Genomic DNA, 23102 nt, shown 5'->3' with positions numbered 1-23102 from the left:
CTCCAGTGACGAGCGGTCCCTTTCGAAATATACTGAGGGTCTCACTGAGGCCTTTGCAGACCTCGATTATCCTCCTAACCGTGTACAAAAACAGATATCCCGTGCCTTATCCTTCCAGTATCCAGTCTTGTGACTCAGTACCACCCAGGATTGGAGCAACTGAATCATATTCTCCATCAGGGTTTTGACTACCTCTCGTCATGCCCTAAAGTGTGTACAGAAACCTACACAGAATCCTCATCCGTCCCTACACAACACCTGCTCCCAACCCCATGCCTCATGGCTCATATCCTTGTAATAGACCTAGATGCAAGACCTGTCCCATACATTCTCCCACCACCATCCTCTCCAGTCCGGTCACTAACATCACCTATCCCATCAAAGCCATGACTACCTATGAAACCAGTTATGTGATCTGTAAGCTAAGCTGCAACCACAGTGTTGCATTCTGTGTGGGCATGAGAACTAACAAGCTTTCTGCAACAATGGCCACCAACAAACTGTGGCCACGAAACAGCCAGACTACCCTATTGCCGAATACGCCACCCGACACGATGTTCTTCATTTCAGTGACTGCTTCACAGCCTGTGCCATTTGGATCGTTCCCACCAACACGACCTTTTCTGATTTGGGCAGGTGTGAACTCTCCGTGCAGTATATCCTACATTCCCATTAGCCTCCTGGCCTCAATCTTTGTTAGTCACTGTCATTACCCACCTAGCCATTTCCCTGTTCCCATTCCAGCAGTACACAGCCCTCTATTCCATATTCCGCCTGCAGACTCAGTTTTTTTTTACTCATCTCCTTTTCCACTACCTGCTCCCCCCACCTTTTCCCAACCTCTGTCTAACCTTCAGACTGCACCTAGCTGCCCTGTCCTCTCTCGTTCTTGTCCCTGTACACTCACAATCAGCTCTTTACTGTCCCCCACCCCTACCCTGCTATAACTCCCCTCCCCCTCCCGTCGCTGCCTCTTCCCTACACCCTCCCTCCAGTTGCCTCTCCCACCATGCACTGCCACTCACAGTGTGGCCACAGCAGTCAGAGACTGTACTCATGTGTGCAAGTTGCATCTATGTGAGTATGTGTGTGTGTGTTGTCTATTCCCGACGAAGGTCTTGTTGGCTGAAAGCTCACTTTCTGACATCTCTTATTTGTAACTATCTGCGACTCATCATCTCCACTATATGGTGAGTAGCAACTATCCTTTTCATAATATTGTTAAATAAATAGTGAGCTGTTTATGAACTATGTGTTCTGAAGCCTTGGATAATGCTAGTAGAATCAAAATTAGTTTGCAGTTGGAGGGCTGTTTGGCAGGTCCATTATGCATTATGAGTTCCATTTTCCAGGCTGTTGGGAAGGTGATGGAGGTCAGAGAATGGTTAAAAATGCCTGTTGTTTCGGGCAGTAGAGGATCTACAAGAAGATTGATCATTTCCACTGTTATATTATTGTGCCCTCCAGCTGCCAAATGGATTCTTGCAATTGACTTGCAGACCATGTTAGGGTTTACTGGCTGCAGAAAAAAATTTCCATTTGTACTAACCACTGACATTTTATAAGCATCGATGGTTTCTGCCGTTTTGCATTGGTCGAGTAAAGATATCAGCGTGGGGAAATACTCATTTAGATCATCAATAAGAACTAGAGGTTCAGCTGTAGATTTGGGTTTGCCTATTCGTAGACCTCGTAGATTTTTCTGTAGAACACCGGGTTGGTGAAAGTCGTCGGTTAGCGCTTGGGCGTACCTTAGCCTTGCATTCCCAGCAGATTGACTGACTCATCTGTGTAGTTGCTTGTATGTGAGATGAATGTCAGATGTCAGGTTCCATTTGTATGTCCTGTGTGTTGCATCTCTGGACACTCATAATGTGCTCAAGATGGACCGTAAGCCACAGTGCGGTTTTTCTCCTTGCTCTTAACTTTTCTTCGAGGAGCATGCTTGTCGTATAAATTGCAGTGAAATTGGACAATTCATTATTTTTGTTGAAGTTATTTCATGCTAATGTCTGCCAAGAAATATCACAGGCATCAGCTAAGCTCAGACATATTCAAGAGCTTAAAAACTCTAAAAGTCATCACTTGAGGTTTGTTCTTTGGGCATTGCAGTGAGTAAGTCATGATATTACATACAAGCAGACAAGCCAGGTGCAGAAATCTAATTGGTACAAATTACTCTGAAGATTTGGCAAGAAATATATAGATACGCATATGAGTGTCTGCTGTATGACGAGTTGGCCCAAAAGGAATCAATGTAAGGTTTTAACAGGAAAATATGCTATTGAATTTTGACACAGAAGGACCATTGTTTTGAAAATTCATGTTGATGTCTCCAGCTACAATTGCTGTTCGTGCAAAGAGTCAAGCCTTGAGAATGCAGATTCAAAGCTAGATAGCTGTCCAACTTTAGGTGGGCTGTATATTACGCAGATGACACACATCCTATTGAGCAGTTTAATCTCAATAAACATGTATTTGGGCTGTTTGTTCTCAATTTTATACATGAGCATGACCTCGGGGAACAAAATTCTGCATATGTAATTATGCTGTCACACTGCCCCCTTGTCTGTCACATTGGTCATGTCTCAGAAAAATATGACCACCAAGGCTTACAGAATTGGAGGGGATACTCAGCTTCAGTCATGTCTCTGACAAGAGTGTGACATGATAACCGAGGTTGTGAAGTATGCATCTGAATTCAGTCTACTGGGCTGGTAAGGACTGCACATTTGTGTGAGTGAGCTTTAGAGTAGAGCTATCCTGAGTCATTTTTGCTATTTGATGGCAGGTAGGAGGGACAGCTGTCCCGGGGTCAGTCATAACCCAGTGCCTTGTGGAATGCAGTGGGCAGGGGAGGAGAGAGTGCACAGAGCTGTAAAAGGCAGGTAGGAAGTGGGATGGAGATGCCAGTAGAAGTAGAAGATTCAACGTCAGACTTGTCTGTCACAGAGCATGAAGGCTGAAGTTGTGTGGGTTTTCGAGAGACTGATAATACATGGTGACAAGATGAGCTGTGTATAATAGTATGAGACATTGGTAATAAGAGTGATTATGCTGATGCTGCTGCTGATGATAATAATAATAATAATATGAATATAATAGAGGGAAACATTCCACGTGGGAAAAATATATCTAAAAATACAGATGATGTGACTTACCGAATGAAAGTACTGGCAGGTCGATAGACACACAAACATACACATGAAATTCAAGCTTTCGCAACAAACTGTTGCCTCATCAGGAAAGAGGGAAGGAGAGGGAAAGACGAAAGGATGTGGGTTTTAAGGGAGAGGGTAAGGAGTCATTCCAATCCCGGGAGCGGAAAGACTTACCTTAGGGGGAAAGAAGGGGTATACACTTGCACACACACACATATCCATCCGCACATACACAGATACAAGCAGACATTTTTCGTCTGCTTGTGTCTGTGTATGTGCGGATGGATATGTGTGTGTGTGCAAGTGTATACCCCTTCTTTCCCCCTAAGGTAAGTCTTTCCGCTCCCGGGATTGGAATGACTCCTTACCCTCTCCCTTAAAACCCACATCCTTTCGTCTTTCCCTCTCCTTCCCTCTTTCCTGATGAGGCAACAGTTTGTTGCGAAAGCTTGAATTTCATGTGTATGTTTGTGTTTGTTTATGTGTCTATCGACCTGCCAGCACTTTCGTTCGGTAAGTCACATCATCTGTGTTTTTAGATATAATAATAATAATAATAATAATAATAATAAAAGTAAAACTAAAGTAGTTGGTTCTAGAAACTTTGTAAATAGGTTTTCGTCGGATAGTTTCCGTTTATCTTCAAGTGTGTCCCAGATCAGTTCTGTTTCTCTGTAACACTTTCATGTGAGTTGAAAAAAAGTGTGCCCATTCTTGTGGCTGTTCTTTGTGTCCATTCAATATCCCCCATTAGTCCTATTTGGTACAGGTCCAAGACACTTGTGCAACATTCTAGGATGGGTCACATGAGAGTTTTTTATGTAATCTCCTTTGTAGACTTATTGCTTTCCCCTAGTATTCTACCAATGAACTGCATTCTCCCACCTGCTTTACATATGACTGAGATTATATGATTGATTGATTTCATATATCTACAAATTGCTACACCCAGGTATTTGTATGAGTTTACCAATTCCAGTTGTGACTCGCTGATATTATAGTCGTAGGATACTAAATGTTTTTCATTTTTTGAAGTGCATAATTTTATATTTCTGAACATTTAACAGGTATGGGAAGGGGAGGTTGGCAAAACTTATAGGTGACAGCATAGGTGGGGGTGGTGGGATCACTCATGGGAAAATTCCGGTAGTTGTGGGTGTTAGAGCTGTACCTTTTTTAGATTGAAGTCAGCTGATAGGTATTCCTGCTTAAGGGAAGTCTCTCTAACAAAGAAACCACTTTCTACAAAGCTTGGGTATCCGATTAATGAGGGAATTAGTATATTTCATCAAAATATACAAGGTATTAGAGATAAAGTTAGTGAACTGCTTATAGATGTTGACTCTGAAATTATTGGTATATCTGAACACTTCTTAAATAAGGAGATAATTCAGAGGCTTCCTTTACCAGGATACAGGTTGGCTGGCAGCTTTTCTAGGAGCTCTTTGCGGTGTGGGGGAGTAGCCATGTATGTGAAAAACGGTATCCCATTTGAGTCAATTGATGTTTCAAAGTACTGCACTGAAAAGGTGTTTGAATGTTGTGCAGGTGTGGTTAAATTTAGTGGAGCTAAACTTCTTACTGTTGTTATTTATAGATCCCCAGACTCCGATTTCACAACATTTTTGCTAAAGCTAGAGGAGGTTCTTGGTTCACTTTATAGGAAATACAAAAAGTTAGTTATATGTGGTGACTTCAACATTAATTGTATAAGTGATTGTGCAAGGAAAGGATGCTGGTAGACCTCCTTAATTCATATAATCTTATGCAAACCGTATTCTTTCCAACGAGAGTGCAAGGGAACAGTAGAACAACCGTAGACAATATTTTTGTTCATTCGTCATTATTAGAAGGGCATTCTGTTAGCAAAAAGGTGAATGGCCTTTCAGATCATGATGCACAAATTTTAAGTCTAAAAGATTTTTGTGCTGCAACACATGTTAAATATAGTTACCAACTTTTTAGGAAAGCTGATCCAGTTGCAGTACAGACTTTTGTAAACCTTATCAAGGAACAAGAGTGGCAAGATGTTTATAGTGCTGATACAGTAGACGATAAATATAATGCCTTCCTCAAAACTTTTCTCGTGCTCTTTGAAAGTTGCTTTCCGTTAGAACGCTCAAAACAGGGTACTAGCACAAACAGGCAGCCTGGATGGCTGACTAAAGGGATAAGAATATCTTGTAGAACAAAGTGGCAATTATATCAAAACGTTAGAAACAGTCAAAATCTAAATGCAGCAGCCCATTACAAACAGTATTGTAAGGTGCTTAAAAAAGTTATTAGGAAGGCAAAAAGTATGTGGTATGCAGATAGAATAGCTAAGTCTCAGGATAAAATTAAAACCATATGGTCAGTCGTAAAGGAAGTGGCTGGTCTGCAGAGACAGGTCGAGAATATAGAATCAGTGCGTAGTGGGGATGTCCGTGTTACTGATAAGTAGCATATATGTACAGTACTTAATAATCACTTTCTGAATATAGCAGGTGAACGAAATAGAAACCTAGTCCCAACAGGGAATCATATAGCGCTCTTAGAAAAATGTCTTCCGAGACTGTTACCTGAAATGCTCCTCCATGATACTGACAAGAGGGAGATTGAGTTAATAATTAAATCACTAAAGACCAAGAACTCTCATGGATATGACGGGGTATCTAGCAGAATACTGAAGTATTGTTCCACGTATGTTAGCTCAGTACTTAGCCATATCTGTAACTTTTCCTTTAGGAGTGGTCGGTTCCCTGACCGATTAAAGTACTCAGTAGTGAAGCCACTTTATAAAAAGGGAGACAGGGATAATGTTGACAATTATAGACCTATTTCTATGCCATCGGTGTTTGCTAAAGTTATCGAGAGGGTTGTATATACAAGGTTACTGCAGCATTTAAATTCACATAATTTGCTGTCAAATGTACAGTTTGGTTTTAGAAATGGCTTAACAACTGAAAATGCTATAGTCTCTTTTCTCTGTGAGGTTTTGGACGGATTAAATAAAAGGTTGCGAACGTTAGGTGTTTTCTTTGATTTAACGAAGGCTTTTGACTGTGTTGACCACAAAATATTACTGCAGAAGTTGGAACATTATGGAGTAAGGGGAGTAGCTTACAATTGGTTTGCCTCCTACTTTAAGAACAGAAAGCAGAAGGTAATCCTCCGCAATATTGAGAGTGGTAATGATGTTCAGTCCCAATGGAGCACTGTTAAATGGGGCGTTCCCCAAGGGTCGGTGCTGGGGCCACTGCTGTTTCTTATTTATGTAAATGATATGCCTTCTAGTATTACAGGTGATTCAAAAATATTTCTGTTTGCTGATGACACCACCTTGGTAGTGAAGGATCTTGTGTGTAATATTGAAACATTATCAAATAATGTAGTTCATGATATAAGTTCGTGGCTTGTGGAAAATAATTTGATGCTAAATCACAGTTAAGACTCAGTTTCTAACCCACAATTCAACAAGAACTGACATTTTAATCAGACAGAATGGGCATGTTATAAGCGAGACGGAACAGTTCAAGTTCCTAGGCGTACGGATAGATAGTAAGCTGTTGTGGAAAGCCCATGTTCAGGATCTTGTTCAGAAACTAAATGCCGCTTTATTTACCATTAGAACAGTATCTGAAATAAGTGACATTTCAACGCGAAAAGTAGTATACTTCGCATATTTTCATACGCTTATGTCATATGGTATTATTTTTTGGGGTAATTCTTCTGATTCAAAAAGGGTATTTTTGGCTCAAAAACGGGCTGTTCGAGCTATGTATGGTGTAAGTTCGAAAACCTCTTGTCGACCCCTATTCAGTAGTCTGGGAATTTTGACATTGCCCTCACAGTATGTATTTTCTTTAATGTCGTTTGTTGTTAGCAATATTAGCTTATTCCCAAGAGTTAGCAGCTTTCACTCAGTTAATACTAGGCAGAAATCAAATCTGCATGTGGAATGCACTTCCTTGACTCTTGTGCAGAAAGGAGTGCAGTATTCTGCTGCATCCATTTTCAATAAGCTACCACAAGAACTCAAAAATCTTAGCAGTAGCCCAAACACTTTTAAGTCTAAACTGAAGAGTTTCCTCATGGCTCACTCCTTCTATTCTGTCGAGGAGCTCCTGGAACAGCTAAAAAATTAAGTAAATTCCAGTGTTACATTCTTGATTTCTTTATTTAAACTAACGACTTGTCGCCTGAATATGTTTCTTATATTTCATTTTATCTGTTTCTACAATCGTGTTATAATTTCATGTATTGACTCGTTCCATGACCATGGAGACTTCTCCTAAATGTGGTCCCACGGAACAATAAATAAATAAATAAATAAAAAAATAAAAATAAAGCAAGTTACCAATATTTTCACCACTGTGAAATCTTATCGAGCTTTGACTGGGTATTTGTGTTGCTTCGTTCAGACGGTACTTGATTATAGACAGCTGCATCATCTGCCAAAAGTTTGAGGGCACTATTAACATTGTCTGCAAGGTTATTAATATACAAAATGAACAGCAAGGTTCCCAACACACCTCCGTGGAGCACACCCAAACTTATTTCTACTTGTGTCAAGGACTCTCGATGTGACATAACTTACAGCATCCTCCCTACCTAAAAATCTTCAGTCCGGTCACAAATTTCACTTGGTACCCCCAACAGTTGAACATCTCATAATAAGTGTAAATGTGTCATTGAATCAGATCCCTTTTGGAAATCCAGAAATACTGAATTTAACCAATTGCCTTGATCAATGCCATGTGAGGAAACTGCAAGTTGGATTTCACATGATATGTAGCAGTAATTCGACTCACTCTATATTCTTGAAGATTCTCATGATGAGGAGAATATTTTTAATGTGGTGCCTCCAATGCAATATTTTTGAGTTTTTCCAACAGGATTCTGTGGTCCAAGATGTCAAAAGCTTTGCTGAGATCTAATAAAACACCAGCAGCATTTTGTTTATTATCCAGTGTATCTAGAGCATTTTGTAAGAAATTATATGTGGCACTAGTCATAGATTTATTTTTCCAAAAACCATGCTGGGCATTCGTGAGAATTTTGTTTTTATCCTGAAATTCTATTGATCTGTTACACATGATTTTTTTCAGTGATTTTGGCAAAAACTGATTATAATGAGATTGGTATATAGTTTTCTAAATTTGTTTTGTCACATTTTTATGAATAGGGATCACTTTGACAATTTTAAGACTGTCAAGAAGGATGAGTTGATTATCTCTGCAAGGGGTGTTGCTATGTTTTTAATACATTCCTTTATGACAAAGTCTGGAATACCATCTATTCCTGAGGTCTTTTTTTAAGGTTTTTGTTACCTGAATGATTTCCTTTGGTGTTGTGTCATAGTGATATATTGAGTGGAGGCAAGAACTTACTTTGTTCTGTTGGACTGTCTCTGTTATTATTAATTGTTAGATTTTTTGTACTGCCTTCATAGTGCTGCCTGAAGAGATTTGCAGTCTACATGGGTCAGTAATTATCTTGGTATCTCAGTTCAGGGCGATGTTTTCATTTTTACTATTTCCTTCCTGCTTTATTACTTCCCAGTTTGCTTTTGTTTTCTGACTCTGATATAAACTTATCATTGGCTATTATTTTTGCCTGGCGTATGACCTTTCTATACACCTGAATAAACATTGTAATATAACTAGGAGCAGGAATATGTTGTGGTTCTTTTGGTAAGTGAACAATTTTCTTTTTGTGTTGCTCAAGACTTTTATGCCTCTAGTTACCTATGACTTTGCTTTTAGATTTGTGTTCTTTACCACCCATGTTTTGACAGGGAATGCTGTTTCAAAATAATAGCTGAAAATGTCAGCGAACTGTTCAACCTTTTTGTTGGTGTCATGCAGTTCAACCTTTTTGTTGGTGTCATGCAATTGAGAAACTTCTTCCCACCTTTCTCTTGATAATAAGTGACTCGATGTTTTTACGCTCTGTGTGTTGAACTTTCTTGCTGTCACAGTTCTTTTTATTCAAAATCCGAGTGATCAATTTGTATCTTGTGCTTACTTTTTCTTGTAAGTTTCACTTTTCAACTATCCCCACAGGCAAAAATATAAAGTGGTTAGGTCAGGGGACCTTGGAGGTCAAAAAACGTGATCTTTTTTGCTGATCCATCTGCTGGAGAATAAAAGGTTGAGATGATGTGTCAGCTGATTACTAGAATGTGCTGGGGTTTCCATCATGTTAAAGGAATATATCCACCATTGTAACCAAAGAAATCTCTTCCATAATGCTGAAAACTTGTTTCATAGGAAGTGTAGATAACGGGACCCTGTAAGACGATGTGGTAACACAACAGGCCTAATCAGCTGATTGTCTGTCACATCACATAACACAATTACAAAGAAATCTTTGTGAAAATGTCTCTCCACGAAGGCACCTAGGTTTTTGTTGGATTGCCAGTGCAAATTGAAAGTGTTTTTGGTATTGTCTTGAGTGAAAGTGGCTTCATAAATAAACAGTATTAATCCAGATAACAATTAACCAACAACAAACTTCCAACTGTGTACCTTCATCTCCTTCTTGAAGGGTGCTGAATCTGCTGCAAATGATGAGGATGGAGGATGTGCATATATAACATTCTTGTGCATGGATCACAGACCCGTTCAGGAATATTGCATGAGTTTGTTGAAAGCCTACATTCTAATGATTGAATAATGTCTTCTACTTCATCCAAACTCTGTTAATTTGCATCTTCAGATTATAATGAATGCTAGGCAGTGTATCAGTCTCACACAGTTTAGTGAAAGTACGAGGGAGCACTTTAGAATCTGGTACTCTGTGGTTAGGAAATCATCTACAGTTTTCTCAAAACCCATACACAAATACCTCATCAGCATGCTCAATATTTGTAAATATGTGCTGTGTGCTTAAACAGTACAGTAGAATTAGCCAACAAATCACAATTACAATCACAGCTGAAAAGTCCAGTTACATCACTCAATCACAATTTCACAACTTGAACTTCAAAATAAAAGTGATAGTTGATTTTTAACACACAGCAACTGGAGTACTAATAGAGGAAATGAAAACTTATTCCTGAAACCAGCTGTATCTCAGTACCCAGAAAAAGTGGTCTCGTTATATGGAATGTTAATTTATTTTTATTGGTCTGTTCTACCACCTCCTAAAATGTGCACTATTCCTTCTTAAACACTACGTATAAATAAGTTGTAAACCATAAACCACAAAATTTTTATATTTGTTAGAGTGTAACATTTTCACTCAATTTAAAGCATTAGCTAAGTCGCAAAATCCTCCCTGTTTTGTGGTTCCAATAATTTGCATGTGAAGACCTATTTATTCAATTTGGATGTGGTGCACGTGTTCACACACACAGACACACACACACACACACACACACACACACACACACACACAGAATGGTCCATGCACGTGCATCCATACACATGCCAATGCCCTTAGAACATGCCGACGAACAGGCCAGCCAGCATCATGAAGGGGCATAGGCAAGCACGGCCTGTAATTTTGTGGGTCCTTTCTTTCACCACTCTTAAATGGAGCAGTGACATGTACTTTTTCCAGTCACTCGGGAATTTGGACGGCACAATATATTTGCGACAAATGGAAGATAAATAAGGGACCGATGCCAAAGAGCACATGCTGTAAAACCAAATCAGGATACCATCCAGACCTGGCAACTTATTTGTTTTCAACTCTGTCAGTTGTTTCTCAATCGCAGGGATGTCTGTTTCTATGTCATCCATATGGGAGTCTGCTTGAGGTCAGATCATGGTATGTCTGTATGATCTTCCTTTGTGAATGATTTTGTAAATGCAAAATTTAAAACTTCAGCTTTCCTTTTGCCTTCTTCTATTGTCACATCAAACTGGCTGATGAGTGACTGAATAGAAGCCTGAGGCCTGTATAGCAGTTTTATGTAGGACGAAAATTTTCTCATGTTCTCATCACGATCCTTTGCTAATGTTCAAAGTTGGAAGTTGCATTGATTTTTTTATTTAACATTAATTTCTACTAACTTCTGTCTGTCGAGATTTCTGCATTCTTTTTTAAACTGAGAGCATCGTAACAGTCACTGGGCACATACTTTTCAAGTGTGTGATTTGCAATCAGTTTAATCTTTGCCCACAATTCCTGTACATTCACCTTATTGAAATAAAATGATATCCATTCATTGTCTGTGTAGCATGCTCCCTCCACCATAATAACTCTTCTAGCCTTCTTGATGGATTTATTAACTTTAGTAACCATTGCTGCTATGATTACATCATGATCACTAATCCTCATCTTAATACTGACACTGTCAATAAGGTCATACTTCAAGATGTTCTAAGAACAAAACTGGTTGTAGGACAATAAATGTACAATAATACAAATGAGATGGTTTTTGTTAATCATTAATATCAGTGTCATCTGTGATGCTTGACATGGTTACAGCTTTTCAGTTCTCAAAGTGTACAGCTTGGTCAAGATCCTTGAAAGCAGCCATTTGCCAAAACCTAGCACATATAATGGTGATCTTCAGTACAGTGCCACTACCTGAATCCAAATTTTTCATTTTTTTTTTTTTTTTTTTTTTTTTTTTTTTTGCTAAAGAGAAGCACATGAAACAGTCTGTGAGTTGGCTGCTCACAATAAATTTACAAATTATTTTAAATTGTAAATTCCTTAATGAAGCATCTCAAATTATGAATTTTTTGTGCTGAATGTCTGTATTGGAGTATATGTTTTGAAACTCTCCAGCCATCTTTGACTGTTTCTGTTGCTTAATTAAACAAATTTTGTAATGTAGCCCTGCAGGATAAGATTTTTATACAAGGTATAATTATTTTTTGAAAACATTGTGTGTTGCAGATAAGGTAAATTTAAACTTGGCTACCATTGCAAATTGCATAATTCAGTTTCATTTTTACACGTCTCAAAAATATTATTTTCTACTGTGTATAGTTTATGATAGTGCCACAAGTGTTAAATTGGCTAGCCAATAACTTGTATTGGTTTCTGATGTGTGGGACTGGAAAATAATTCTTAAAATTTCAGGTACTGTTTCTCGCAGGATGAGCAGTTCACCAAGTGTGGAGGAACCACAGAAGCGTACTGTAAGTAAACAGCAGCAGCAGCAAGCTCATCGACCTGGTGGTGGTATGACACGAAGCACTGTGTCAGCTGGGAAGCTTGCTCCCACAGATGCAAAGCGGCGAACATCTTCAGAATCTCCGTCATCATCATCAGTTGATCGAAGAAGTGCTCAGAAGTCGGTTCCATTGGATGAAGACAGTGACACTCCGCGTTTTCTGCTGCTGATAAAGGTGAAATTTTGAGATTTCAGTTCTAATCAAAACCTGTGATTTAAAATGGGGAAACAATGTTTGACAATTGCTAGTTATGGTGCTGTAGGTTAACAATCTGTATATACAGAAAGAATTTTTCTTGTATAATACATATATCCAACATAATGTACAGCCATAAATGGTAAACCATGTATTTCTTGGGTGATTTAATGTTTTTGTTTTTGTTTTGCGCTCAAAATTTATATTCACTAATGGATCATACCATACTTATACTATTTATAGTGCTGTTTTAATTGACCTTCCATCTTCCAACAATGCAGTTTTAGACATTCTTGGCAGTTAAAATACAATACTGATTGATGTTATTTTGTGTGTGCCCTTGTCTTAACTTTTACTACTGCTTGATTATTAGTAAAATGACATTCTAAAGCTTTCCTATGCTAATCAGAACTGGGTAGTAGCTATAAATTTTCTATTGTTCATGAAACAAAGTGAACATCTGTACTGACATGTTCCACATCCACAAGGATCTCCTCAGCATGGATCTATGGAACGAAAAACTAATCTAATCTAATCTAATCATTAACTTTACTGTAATGTCTTGACGGTACCTCATTGAAGACCTTGCAATGTTTCACCATAGTCAGGATTTCAATGAAGTATGCATTATTGCTTATATGATTTAAATGCTGTTGGCTAGTTGCTTAGCTGATTAGTTTATTCACCCACAGATCATTAACACAATAATATTTGACATGTCGTCTTAGTTGAAAGAGAGAAACACTTAAAATATTAATTCATTACAGTGACATTGTTACTAATTGGTTTAGCTGGCAGAGGATTTACATGTTCATGTTAAAACCTCTTGGATATTGGTAATGCCTCGTTCTTGATGAATCTTCTGTTCCCATGTCTCAGCTCAGGTGGTTTTCCAGAAACAGTCTGCACACAGTAGTTCACTGTCAAACTTGTGCTTATTTAACGGCAATAATTCTGTCATTTATCAACACCAATGTTGATGATTGGCTGTAGTATGACATAATTGGAGTGGTGGAATCTTTACAAGTGCCCGGAGGGTGAGGTGTGAATGGCACCTTGTTCCTGTTTATACACACATCAAAAAAGCTTTGCAGCACCCTGGTTCCCAGAACTCCTGAAGATAGATTTCGACCGTGGATATTGTATCACAGACACAGTCCCTTTGACTCTTCAGAGAAGTCACTAAACCTGCCAAAAGATGTAAACAACCATGCATGAGCAACGCCTATTAGATGGAGGGGGTCCGACAGCCGATCAGTTCCAGTTATTCCACTAGGAAAGAGGTACATGGCTTGTGTTGTCTGTAGTTCAACCGTGCCTAGACAGTCAATACTGCAGTTTGATTGTGTCCACATTGTTACTTCATGCCAGAAAGGGCTCTCAACAAGAGAAGTGTCCAGACGTCTTGGAGTGAACCAAAGCAATGTTGTTCAGACATGGAGGAGATACAGAGAGACAGGAACTGTTGATGACATGCCTCGCACAGGCCGCCCAAGGGCTACTACTGCAGTGGATGACCGCTACCTACGGATTATGGCTCGGAGGAACCCTGACATCAATGCCACCATGTTGAATAATGCTTTTCGTGCAGCCACAGGGCGTCGTGTTACGACTCAAACTGTGTGCAATAGGCTGCATGATGCGCAACTTCACTCCCGACATCCATGGCAAGGTCCACCTTTGTAACCACGACACCATGCAGCACAGTACAGATGGGCCCAACGACATGCCGAACGGACCACTTAGGATTGGCATCACGTTCTCTTCCCCGGCGAGTGTCGCATATGCCTTCAACCAGACAATCGTCGGAGACGTGTTTGGAGGCAACTCGGGTCAGGCTGAAAACCTTACACACACCATCCAGCGAATGCAGCAAGATGGAGGTTCCATGCTGTTTTGGAGGGGCATTATGTGGGACCGACGTATGCCACTGGTGGTCATGGAAGACGCCATAATGGCTGTACGATACGTGAATGCCTTCCTCTGACCGATAGTGCAAACTTATTGAGATCGTATTGGTGAGGCATTCATATTCATGGACAGCAATTCGTGCCCCCATTGTGCACATCTTGTGAATAACTTCCTTAAGGATATCAACATCGCTCGATTAGAGTGTCCAGCATGTTCTCCAGACATGAACCCTATCGGACATGCCTGGTAGAGATTGAAAAGGGCTTGTTTTTGGACGATGTGACCCACCAACTTCTCTGAGGGATCTACACTGAATCGCCATTGAGTAGTGGGACAATCTGGACCTACAGTACCTTGATGAACTTGTGGATAGTATGCCATAACGAATACAGGCATGCATCAATGCAAGAGGATGCGCTACTGGGTATTAGAGATTCCGGTGTGTACAGCAATCTGGACCACCACCTCTGAAGGTTTCGCTGTGTGGTGGTACAACATGCAATGTTGGGTTTCATGAGCAATAAAAAGGGCAGAAATGATGTTTATGTTGATCGGTATTCCAATTTTCTGTACAGGTTTCGGAACTCTTGGACCTGAGGTGACGCAAAAATTTTTTTGATGTGTGTATTTGCTTCCAGTGAGAGCATCTTCATCGCATTGAGTGTGGGTGCTCATGCTTTCAGTAGTTGAAAGATAATCTCTTAGTTGAGTATGAACAGGTATTCAGTTACTTTGAATGCCTCCATGACTTTTCATTTGCGTTGGTGCGCAGTGCATTTGCTAAAACATTAGCAGTCGGTACACTGACCGCATTTCTCACTATTTTCCACTACAGATGACTTGCTGGGTTATTTAGTATTCACATGTCATTCATGGTGTTTAAAAGTTCCTTTAACTGCATGATCTGTCTTCCCTTGTGCACTTTGTTACACTTACACCCAATTTAATACTCGTACACCATATATATTCATACTGTTTCACTGGTCATTGCTTACATCGCACGTGCACAGACAGACAGACACACACACACACACACACACACACACACACACACACACACACACACACAGCTTCTGATTCTGCAGCATGACTGAGTGATGGCCAGTAATGTGGGAATGGTGAGGATGGGAGGGTTGGAAAAGAGGAGTGTATAAACAAAAACATGGCAGAAAAGCAAGGTGGTGAAAGAAGGAAGTAAGGAGGGAACAGTGGAAAAGGAAGAGGTGAAACTTCCTGACAGATTAAAATTGTGTGCCTGAGCAGCTCTTGAACGTGGAACCCCTGCCTTTTGCGAGCAAATATTCAAACAACTGAGATTTCCATGCACAGCTCATCCAGGAAGTAAGCAGGAGAGCTTCTGTAACATTTTTCAAGGTAAGAGAGAAGTACTGGCAGAAGTAAAGCTGGGAGGGCACTTTGCGAGTTGTGCCTGGGTATTTCAGTTGGTAGAGCTAATGCCCACAAATGGCCAGTGTTCAAGTCCTAGTTGAGTGCACAACTTTAATCTGCATGGCAGTTTAAAATCAGTACAAACACCACTGTAGAGTGAACATTCATTATGGAAAGGAAGAGATGGCCTAAAGAACTGTGACTAAATAAGGAAAGATAGCCAAGGAAGAGGTAAAGTGGACAATATACAGTGTAAATAAAAATGACAAAGAGGAAAAATTAAATGGGTAGTATAAAATCAAAGGAAAGGAAGAGGAGAGAAATGATAGAAGGAAATATGAAGAGAAGAACCAATAGAAGCTGCCAGCAAAGTGGAAAATGAACAATAGAGACAAATGGGAGTTCAGGTAAGTGATTTGCGAGATTGTACAGGTGTTACAGTAGGTCTCAGATTTTCAGTGCTGAGATGCTGATTTTGGGGACAACTGTTTAGATTGCAATGACCCTGTATCAATTGTGTAGTCATCTGTGTTGTGTGGAACAGCATGGTTTACTGTTGTGTGGTTCATTATGTGGCCGTTATTGTATTATAGTGCTGGTCAGCTGTGTGAATAGAAAGCAAATTGGAGGTAATGCCCTTGTAGAGTACTGCACAGTGATTGTAGAAAGTTTATAAATGAATCTGTCTATGTACAAGATGTGTGTGGAAAATTCGCTGAATGGTCTCAGAAAATAAAGGAAACAAGAGCTGCAAACAAAAGAGCTTTTCTGGGCTCCAAAGTTGTTATATATTGCCAATTCATCAAATATGGGGTGCCTAGGGAACCTGCTTCTTGGATCACTAGACAACAATTCAAGCAAATCATATTAAAGAGTTTTTATTGCAGAAAATAAATGACAGTACTTAACTTTGAGAAATACATATGTGTCACAAGCAAAGGCCAATGCAATATAATCAATATCTTTCAGTATGATGATTCTAATACAAGTGAAGGAATATAGTGGATGCTACTATCACGGTTGCTGGTCTTGACGCTTTCTTACGTCCTCTTGGTGTAGAGGGTGCTGCTGTGCTGGCACTTGATTTTACACCGGAACGAAGGTAGTCTTCATTAGCTGCTACACACTTCCTGAAATTAGTTATGAAACTGTTGGGAATGGTCAGCAAATGCCTTTTGTGGAATCACTCGAAGTACACTGGTCACGTACTGTTGGTTAATCGCACCGTTAAAGGAGATGAGACCTGGTGCTACCGATATGATTCAGACCGTCAGTAGGAGGGTGTTCATCATCTTACCTGCTTCCCAAGACAAGTTGGCTGACAAAATCCAAGATTCAAACAATGTTGATCACCTTTCTTGACAGGAAGTGCTTGATCTGTCAGGAATTTCTGCCCACGGAAGGTGGGGAAGATAAACACCTAGCCATTGACTGTTGTTTTGTCTGCAGATCATATTGATAGCATTGATCTGCTGTAGTGATGCAGCCTTACAACTTAGTCAGAAATGTGTTTCAGCTAATGGTGATTACTTTGAAGAGCAGTAAAGGTATTTTGTTTGCAACTCTTGTTCCTTTATTTTCTGAAACCATTCACCAAGCTTTTTAGATGCATCCTGGGTTTATCTTTCCTGTCTGCGTCCTGTGGTACACGTGCTTGCTATGTCCTGACGCACTCCTAGAAGTAGTTCCTTCATTCCTGTTTTATTCATGTCCTCGTGCATCACAAATCATATGGTCATAACAACAGTCATATCTCATAAACAATTCAAGAAACAAAATTCAATTTTTTGCAAATTGTAGCACACAGTGAGGCACATGTGTTGTATAATAAACACTCAAAACTTTTTATTCACGAAGATTTGCAAGTAACTCATCTGCAGCAGTGAGAGGTTGGTGGCTCAGGAAACTGTTTCCATATCATAACCTTTATTGTGGGTACAACCTATGGAGCATATAGTTAGCTAACGTTGCATGTGACCGTCCTTCAAATATAAAACAAATCTCCTCACTAAGCAGTGGCAGAACACACACATAAAAGAAGTTTATAATTAGGCAAGCTTTTGGAACCAGTGGCTCCTTCTTCAAGCAGAAGGGCTGAAGGGGAAGGAAGAGGGGTGAAGGAAAAGGACTGGTGAGGTCTTGGAAAGTGGTTATATTTTGGGAAAGCCACCCAAAACCACAGGAGATTTATTGCATGGGATGAGAAGGAAAGACTGATTTTTGGGGACTGCATCAGATGAGATTTGGAAGAAAAAAAAATTGATTATTTTTGTTGTTAAATATAATTCAAAATAACTTGAGAACAAAGTGAGATATCATTTTGCTCTCAATTTTAAATGGAATTTTGATATCCGATCTACGTTTCATTCCCTGCGATGTAGGAGCTGAAATCAACCCTACACAAAGTTCAAGTAATGAGTTTTTACCTCTGCAAACTCTTTAAATTTTGTGCAATATTTTACATCATTTGATGCAGCGCAGCAAGCATGATAGATAATGAAAAGAAAAGAAATTCAGTTCTTTTTTGAGTGAAGATATCAGATTGTAAGATTTGTAAAAATAAAATTTTTTCACCTAATAGCTTTGAAAACTTTAGACAATAGGTATTTCATATTGACTGGAATGCCATCTCAACACAGGCTTTTGATGGGTAGTACAGCCATAACAAAAACCACTTGAGTGTTGAATGCAGAGACCATGTCCATTCCATCAAAAGCGTTAAATCATGGTTCTGTGAGAGGAACTGATATATGTCAGACATAAGTGCTGTGTCTTGTTTCCCAAATTAGACAGATGACTTATCTGGCAGCATCACTGTGATTGAGACATGCTGTAATCTATTTCCAAGATTTAATAGTTATGTATTTGATAGCTTCCTAGTATCAAAATTGTGTCTGATGATGAAACTGGCTATTTGTTCAAATGGTTCTGAGCACTATGGGACTCAACTGCTGTGGTCATCAGTCCCCTAGAACTTAGAACTAATTAAACCTAAGGACATCACACACATCCATGCCCGAGGCAGGATTCGAAACTGTGACCATAGCAGCAGCGCGGCTCCGGACTGGAGCGCCTAGAACCGCACGACCACCGCGGCCGGCTGGCTATTAGTGATTTACCAATAAATTTCAGTTCTTGAGAAAAGTCTGTAGTCCAAGTGGACACTTGGTTTTAACATTTAACTTCATATTTTTTGAAACAAAGGTCTGTATGTGATTTCATGCTGGTCTCGTGTTTGTAATTGACTACTTATTACTATTTATTAATTTTTCTACGATAAAGATTTGTCATGGGCAAACAAGTTTAATTTATAATGAAAATAATTTGCGTTATCTGTGAAGGAATCATACTTGCACATAAATTGCCCCAAATAATTGTTGCCATGTGTACTTCACTCTTTTCTGAGCCATAATTACATTCATCCTGCCAGACTGTAGTCTGTGTGTCATTATGTTGCATTCACAAGTATCACAATTCTTATCAAACTAAAGTGGGCCATTGACAGCAGAAGAAATATACATTATTGCTGTTATAGCAGTTTCCAATCTCAAATAAGATTTTCTTGTATAAACCCCACTCACAATTCACAAATGTCTATGTTTTGCCTTACTAAGGAGGTAGGCTAAAATATTATGCTGTAAGAAGTAGCAAATTACAGTAACTCACTGATTTCAAAGTAACCAAAATTACTAGTTATTTTTATGACAGAGATTGCCAAAACTGAGTGTTTAAGCATCTTCTCAATATTATTTTTTTTAATTTAAAATCTTGACCATGTGAACACCAAACTTTTTAAAATGTTGCTGCTGTTTACTGTTTCATGTTCATGCACTACAATCATTAATGTGGATGTACTGTCTATACAACAAACAACATCATTTTGAAGGATAGAGAAATCCCTTTGTGATCCCTTTATTGAAAACCAAGTATTTGTCATGTTTTTCCCTTAAAAGTATCTATTATTATGCTAACCTAAATGCAAGGATATTAGCTCATGTCATATGAAATTATCTCTAAGGAATGCATCTATAACAACGGTGTCTAAGAATTTGGATCACATGCTGTGCCCTGGTTTCATGCCATAGTGCTCAGTCAGACTGCACATTTCCCACACTGCTTAGCCATGCTGTCTGACCAGGAAGAGGGAGAAACGGCAAATGCACTGTATTTAAATGGCAGTGCAGCCATACTGCATGGAACTTAGTTTCATTTTCTCAACTACATAGATCACAAATGAAACAAATATGCAGTATTATGTAATTATTTTGGGCATGCTGAAGACATAATATAATTTTTATCTTGTACAAACTGTCAACATACAGACACAGAGAAAATTTTACAGATTTTTGCATTCACGATGCCTTGTAATCATCACTTATTTAGCTTCATAATTAAAAAGAGAGAGAGAGAGAGAGAGAGAGAGAGAGAGAGAGAGAAGCACCTCATACCCATATTGTAGTCAAAATATGTTTGCAAATTCGGTATGGAGATGTGGAAACTCTCCCCCAGGAAAATAATTAGATGTCCCAGACAGTTTTGATGTAAAAGAATTTGTCTTTAAAAACAGGAATTACATTGCAGATCAATCAGTTACATCTGCACACACATAGGAATGCTTTATGCTGAAATGCAAACAGTCTTGAAAACAGGTGTAAGATTGCTAGTATCTTCAAGAATGTTTAGGAAACCATCCTTGTAATTCTTTCAAGGTCGCAATGATTTCTTCAAACCTTGTCTTTTATTTAATGTATGTGTGCTTCATAAATTCAACAATAGTGGGCTTTAAATCACAAAATTGTTCCAAGCATGCCCCTTCACTTAACCAATTTACTTCATAGTAATATGTGAGGATTGCCCATAAATTAAGGTCTCCAATGCTTTTTCACATAGTAAACATCATTTTATTGCAAAACCAGTAACAGTTTCGGAAAGCTTGGACTTAAGCTATTTTTCAATGTAGTCCCCGTCATGATCGATGCATTTTTGTTTGGACATTCTCCAGGAGCTTTTTCATACCCGCATCATACCACTCTCCCGCCAACTTGTGCAGGAAGGAATGGCAAGCTGCCTTCAGCTCTTCAGCACTTGAGAATTTCATTCCCCCCACCCCCCAGTGTTGTTTCAAGTTGGGGAACAAATAGCAGTCATTGGGAGCCAAACCAAGGCTGTATCGAGGATGGTCAATGATTTCCCACCCGAATTTGGTGATGAATTCTGTTGAGGTGCTGGTGACGTGAGGGCAGGCATTATCATGGTGAAAATGAACTCCCTTTCCTTTTGTTCTGTAGTTTGTTAGTATTCGGAGTACCTTGCCACGTTGATTTTGCACTTCTTTCCAGGTAGTCAACCAGCGGTGCATCTTTCCTATCTTAGAATATCAAAGCCATCACCTTCCCTGCTGACAGCATTTGCTTGAACTTCTTGACATTTGGAGAACTGAAATGCTGCATTGTTTTGATTGTTCCTTATTCTCTGGCATGAAATAGTGGACCCAAGTCTCATCCCCAGTTACAATTGAATCCAGAAATTCCTCACCCTCTTCCCAGTAATGGTGCAGGAATTTGCGGGCACTTTTTATGTGCTTCCTTGTATGTTCATCAGTGAGCATCTGCGACACCCGTCTCGCACACACCTTGTGATACTTCAAAATATCTGTCAAATTGTCCACAGTAGTCTTAGAGATACAATCTCTTGCACAGTCACACGCCGATGCGCAAGCAAAACTTCTTTGACTTTCGTCCCTGTCTCGTCCGAAACTGATGGACAGCCTTGTCGTGCGCGTTTGTACAGCCGTCTGCGAACTCCCTACACCACTTACTCACATTTCTTATGCCCGTACACTTTTCTCTATATACATCGGTCAATAGGCGATGGATTTTAACAGGGGTTGACCCCTTAAGCCACGGAAATCTAATCACAGAACACAATTCTCACTTGATGTGAGCTTTGATTTTCCCTTCCATTGTTAACGGCTGCCGTGCCGAGAATAAGCGTCCCAGAGAGATAAGAACTGGCAAGAATACTGGTGTGTGACACAAGGATCATAGTGCTATTGTCAGATTTAAACCAGCTCACTCCGTTGCAATGAGAGCTCATTAAAGACCTCACTTTACGGACAACCCTCATATAAAGTCTCCATACTCTTCATCCAGTTCCATCAGAAATTATTGCAACAGACAATACAAGGCATGTGACTTCAGAAATTCAGTTCAATTTCTTCATGTGCTCCAAGCCTGCAGATTTAGCACAAAATACCCCTTGATGTACTGAATATTGGATCCCCTCTGTCAATCGTAATTTTTTGCTTTTTTTATTGTCAGATAAGTCTTTTAATTCTTCCTGCATGGTGTTGTAATGTTTCATAGCAAATTTGCAGTACACACCAGTTATGCAACTGCATAATAGATAGTGAAAATTCTCATCCCTCTTTTCTGTAATTCACATTTGTTTTTAATGATAGATTGCTAGACTGCCTCTTTTCATGATAGCAACCATTGGATTTGTGAATGTTTGTCATACCATGAATAAATAGTGAAAGGTAAACAGCACTGACAACAAGATTATGCTGAAATGAAGAGACATGCCAGCCAGAAAACCACACTGCAAAATTAAATTAAATATCATGGTGTGCCATGTTCTTCCGCAAAGTACTGAGCAAAGCTGAGATAGGTCGAAACTTGGCCCGTGCCATGCCAGTGTGCTGCTTGTTGTGGGCAGCTCCCCTCTAAAGCAATGAAGTACTGAACTCAGTGGAAGCAAGCAGCTGGAACATTTTGTAAAGTTGGTAACTGCACTCCTTGCAGAGGCTACTTGGAATTTTTACTCTCACTGCACGGTACGTTTTTTCCTTAATAGTCTTTGTTGCTGGTAATAAAAATGGTAATTTAAATAATGAAATACTGCACCAGTTACCAATTTTTTCATGCTTAGCACAACATATTTTGAGAATTTATTCTATTTTCAAGCGCATTTCTTTACATAAATGTTTTTGTGATGTTTATGTAAATAAATGCACCTGAAAATGAGAATAAATTCTCGATACATGTTGTGCTAAGTGTGAAAAAATAAGGAATTGGTGCAATTTTTCATTATTATATAAATAATGAATGACAGAGTTGCCGGCTTTCCAAAAATGTTGATTATAATGAACGAAAATAAAAATCAGTTCCAGCTGAACTGCAATGACACCTTCACAACATAAAACAAAACACTAATTTTGTATAGACCATTCTTCCTTGTCTAAGATTCAGAGTGGAGTTATGTTCTCTGATGTTTAGGTCTTCAGCACGACACAATTTAACATAAAGCAAGAAATTGAGAATCGGTG

At 39.2% G+C, this 23102-nt stretch overlaps 1 protein-coding gene across 1 annotated transcript in view; it reads left to right on the top strand.

Moving 5' to 3' along the window:
• Positions 1-23102, top strand: part of LOC124607193 (WD repeat-containing protein 91) — a 222692-nt gene that overhangs the window by 80215 nt on the left and 119375 nt on the right. The window contains exon 7 of the mRNA XM_047139416.1: positions 12186-12454. Within this exon, the coding sequence (XP_046995372.1) occupies positions 12186-12454 (269 nt within the window). The remainder of the gene's footprint in view (positions 1-12185; positions 12455-23102) is intronic.

The sequence above is a fragment of the Schistocerca americana genome, chromosome 3 (assembly GCF_021461395.2).
Source record: "Schistocerca americana isolate TAMUIC-IGC-003095 chromosome 3, iqSchAmer2.1, whole genome shotgun sequence".
NCBI classification, from domain to species: Eukaryota; Metazoa; Arthropoda; class Insecta; order Orthoptera; family Acrididae; genus Schistocerca; species Schistocerca americana.
This window is presented reverse-complemented; position numbering and strand designations above follow the sequence as displayed.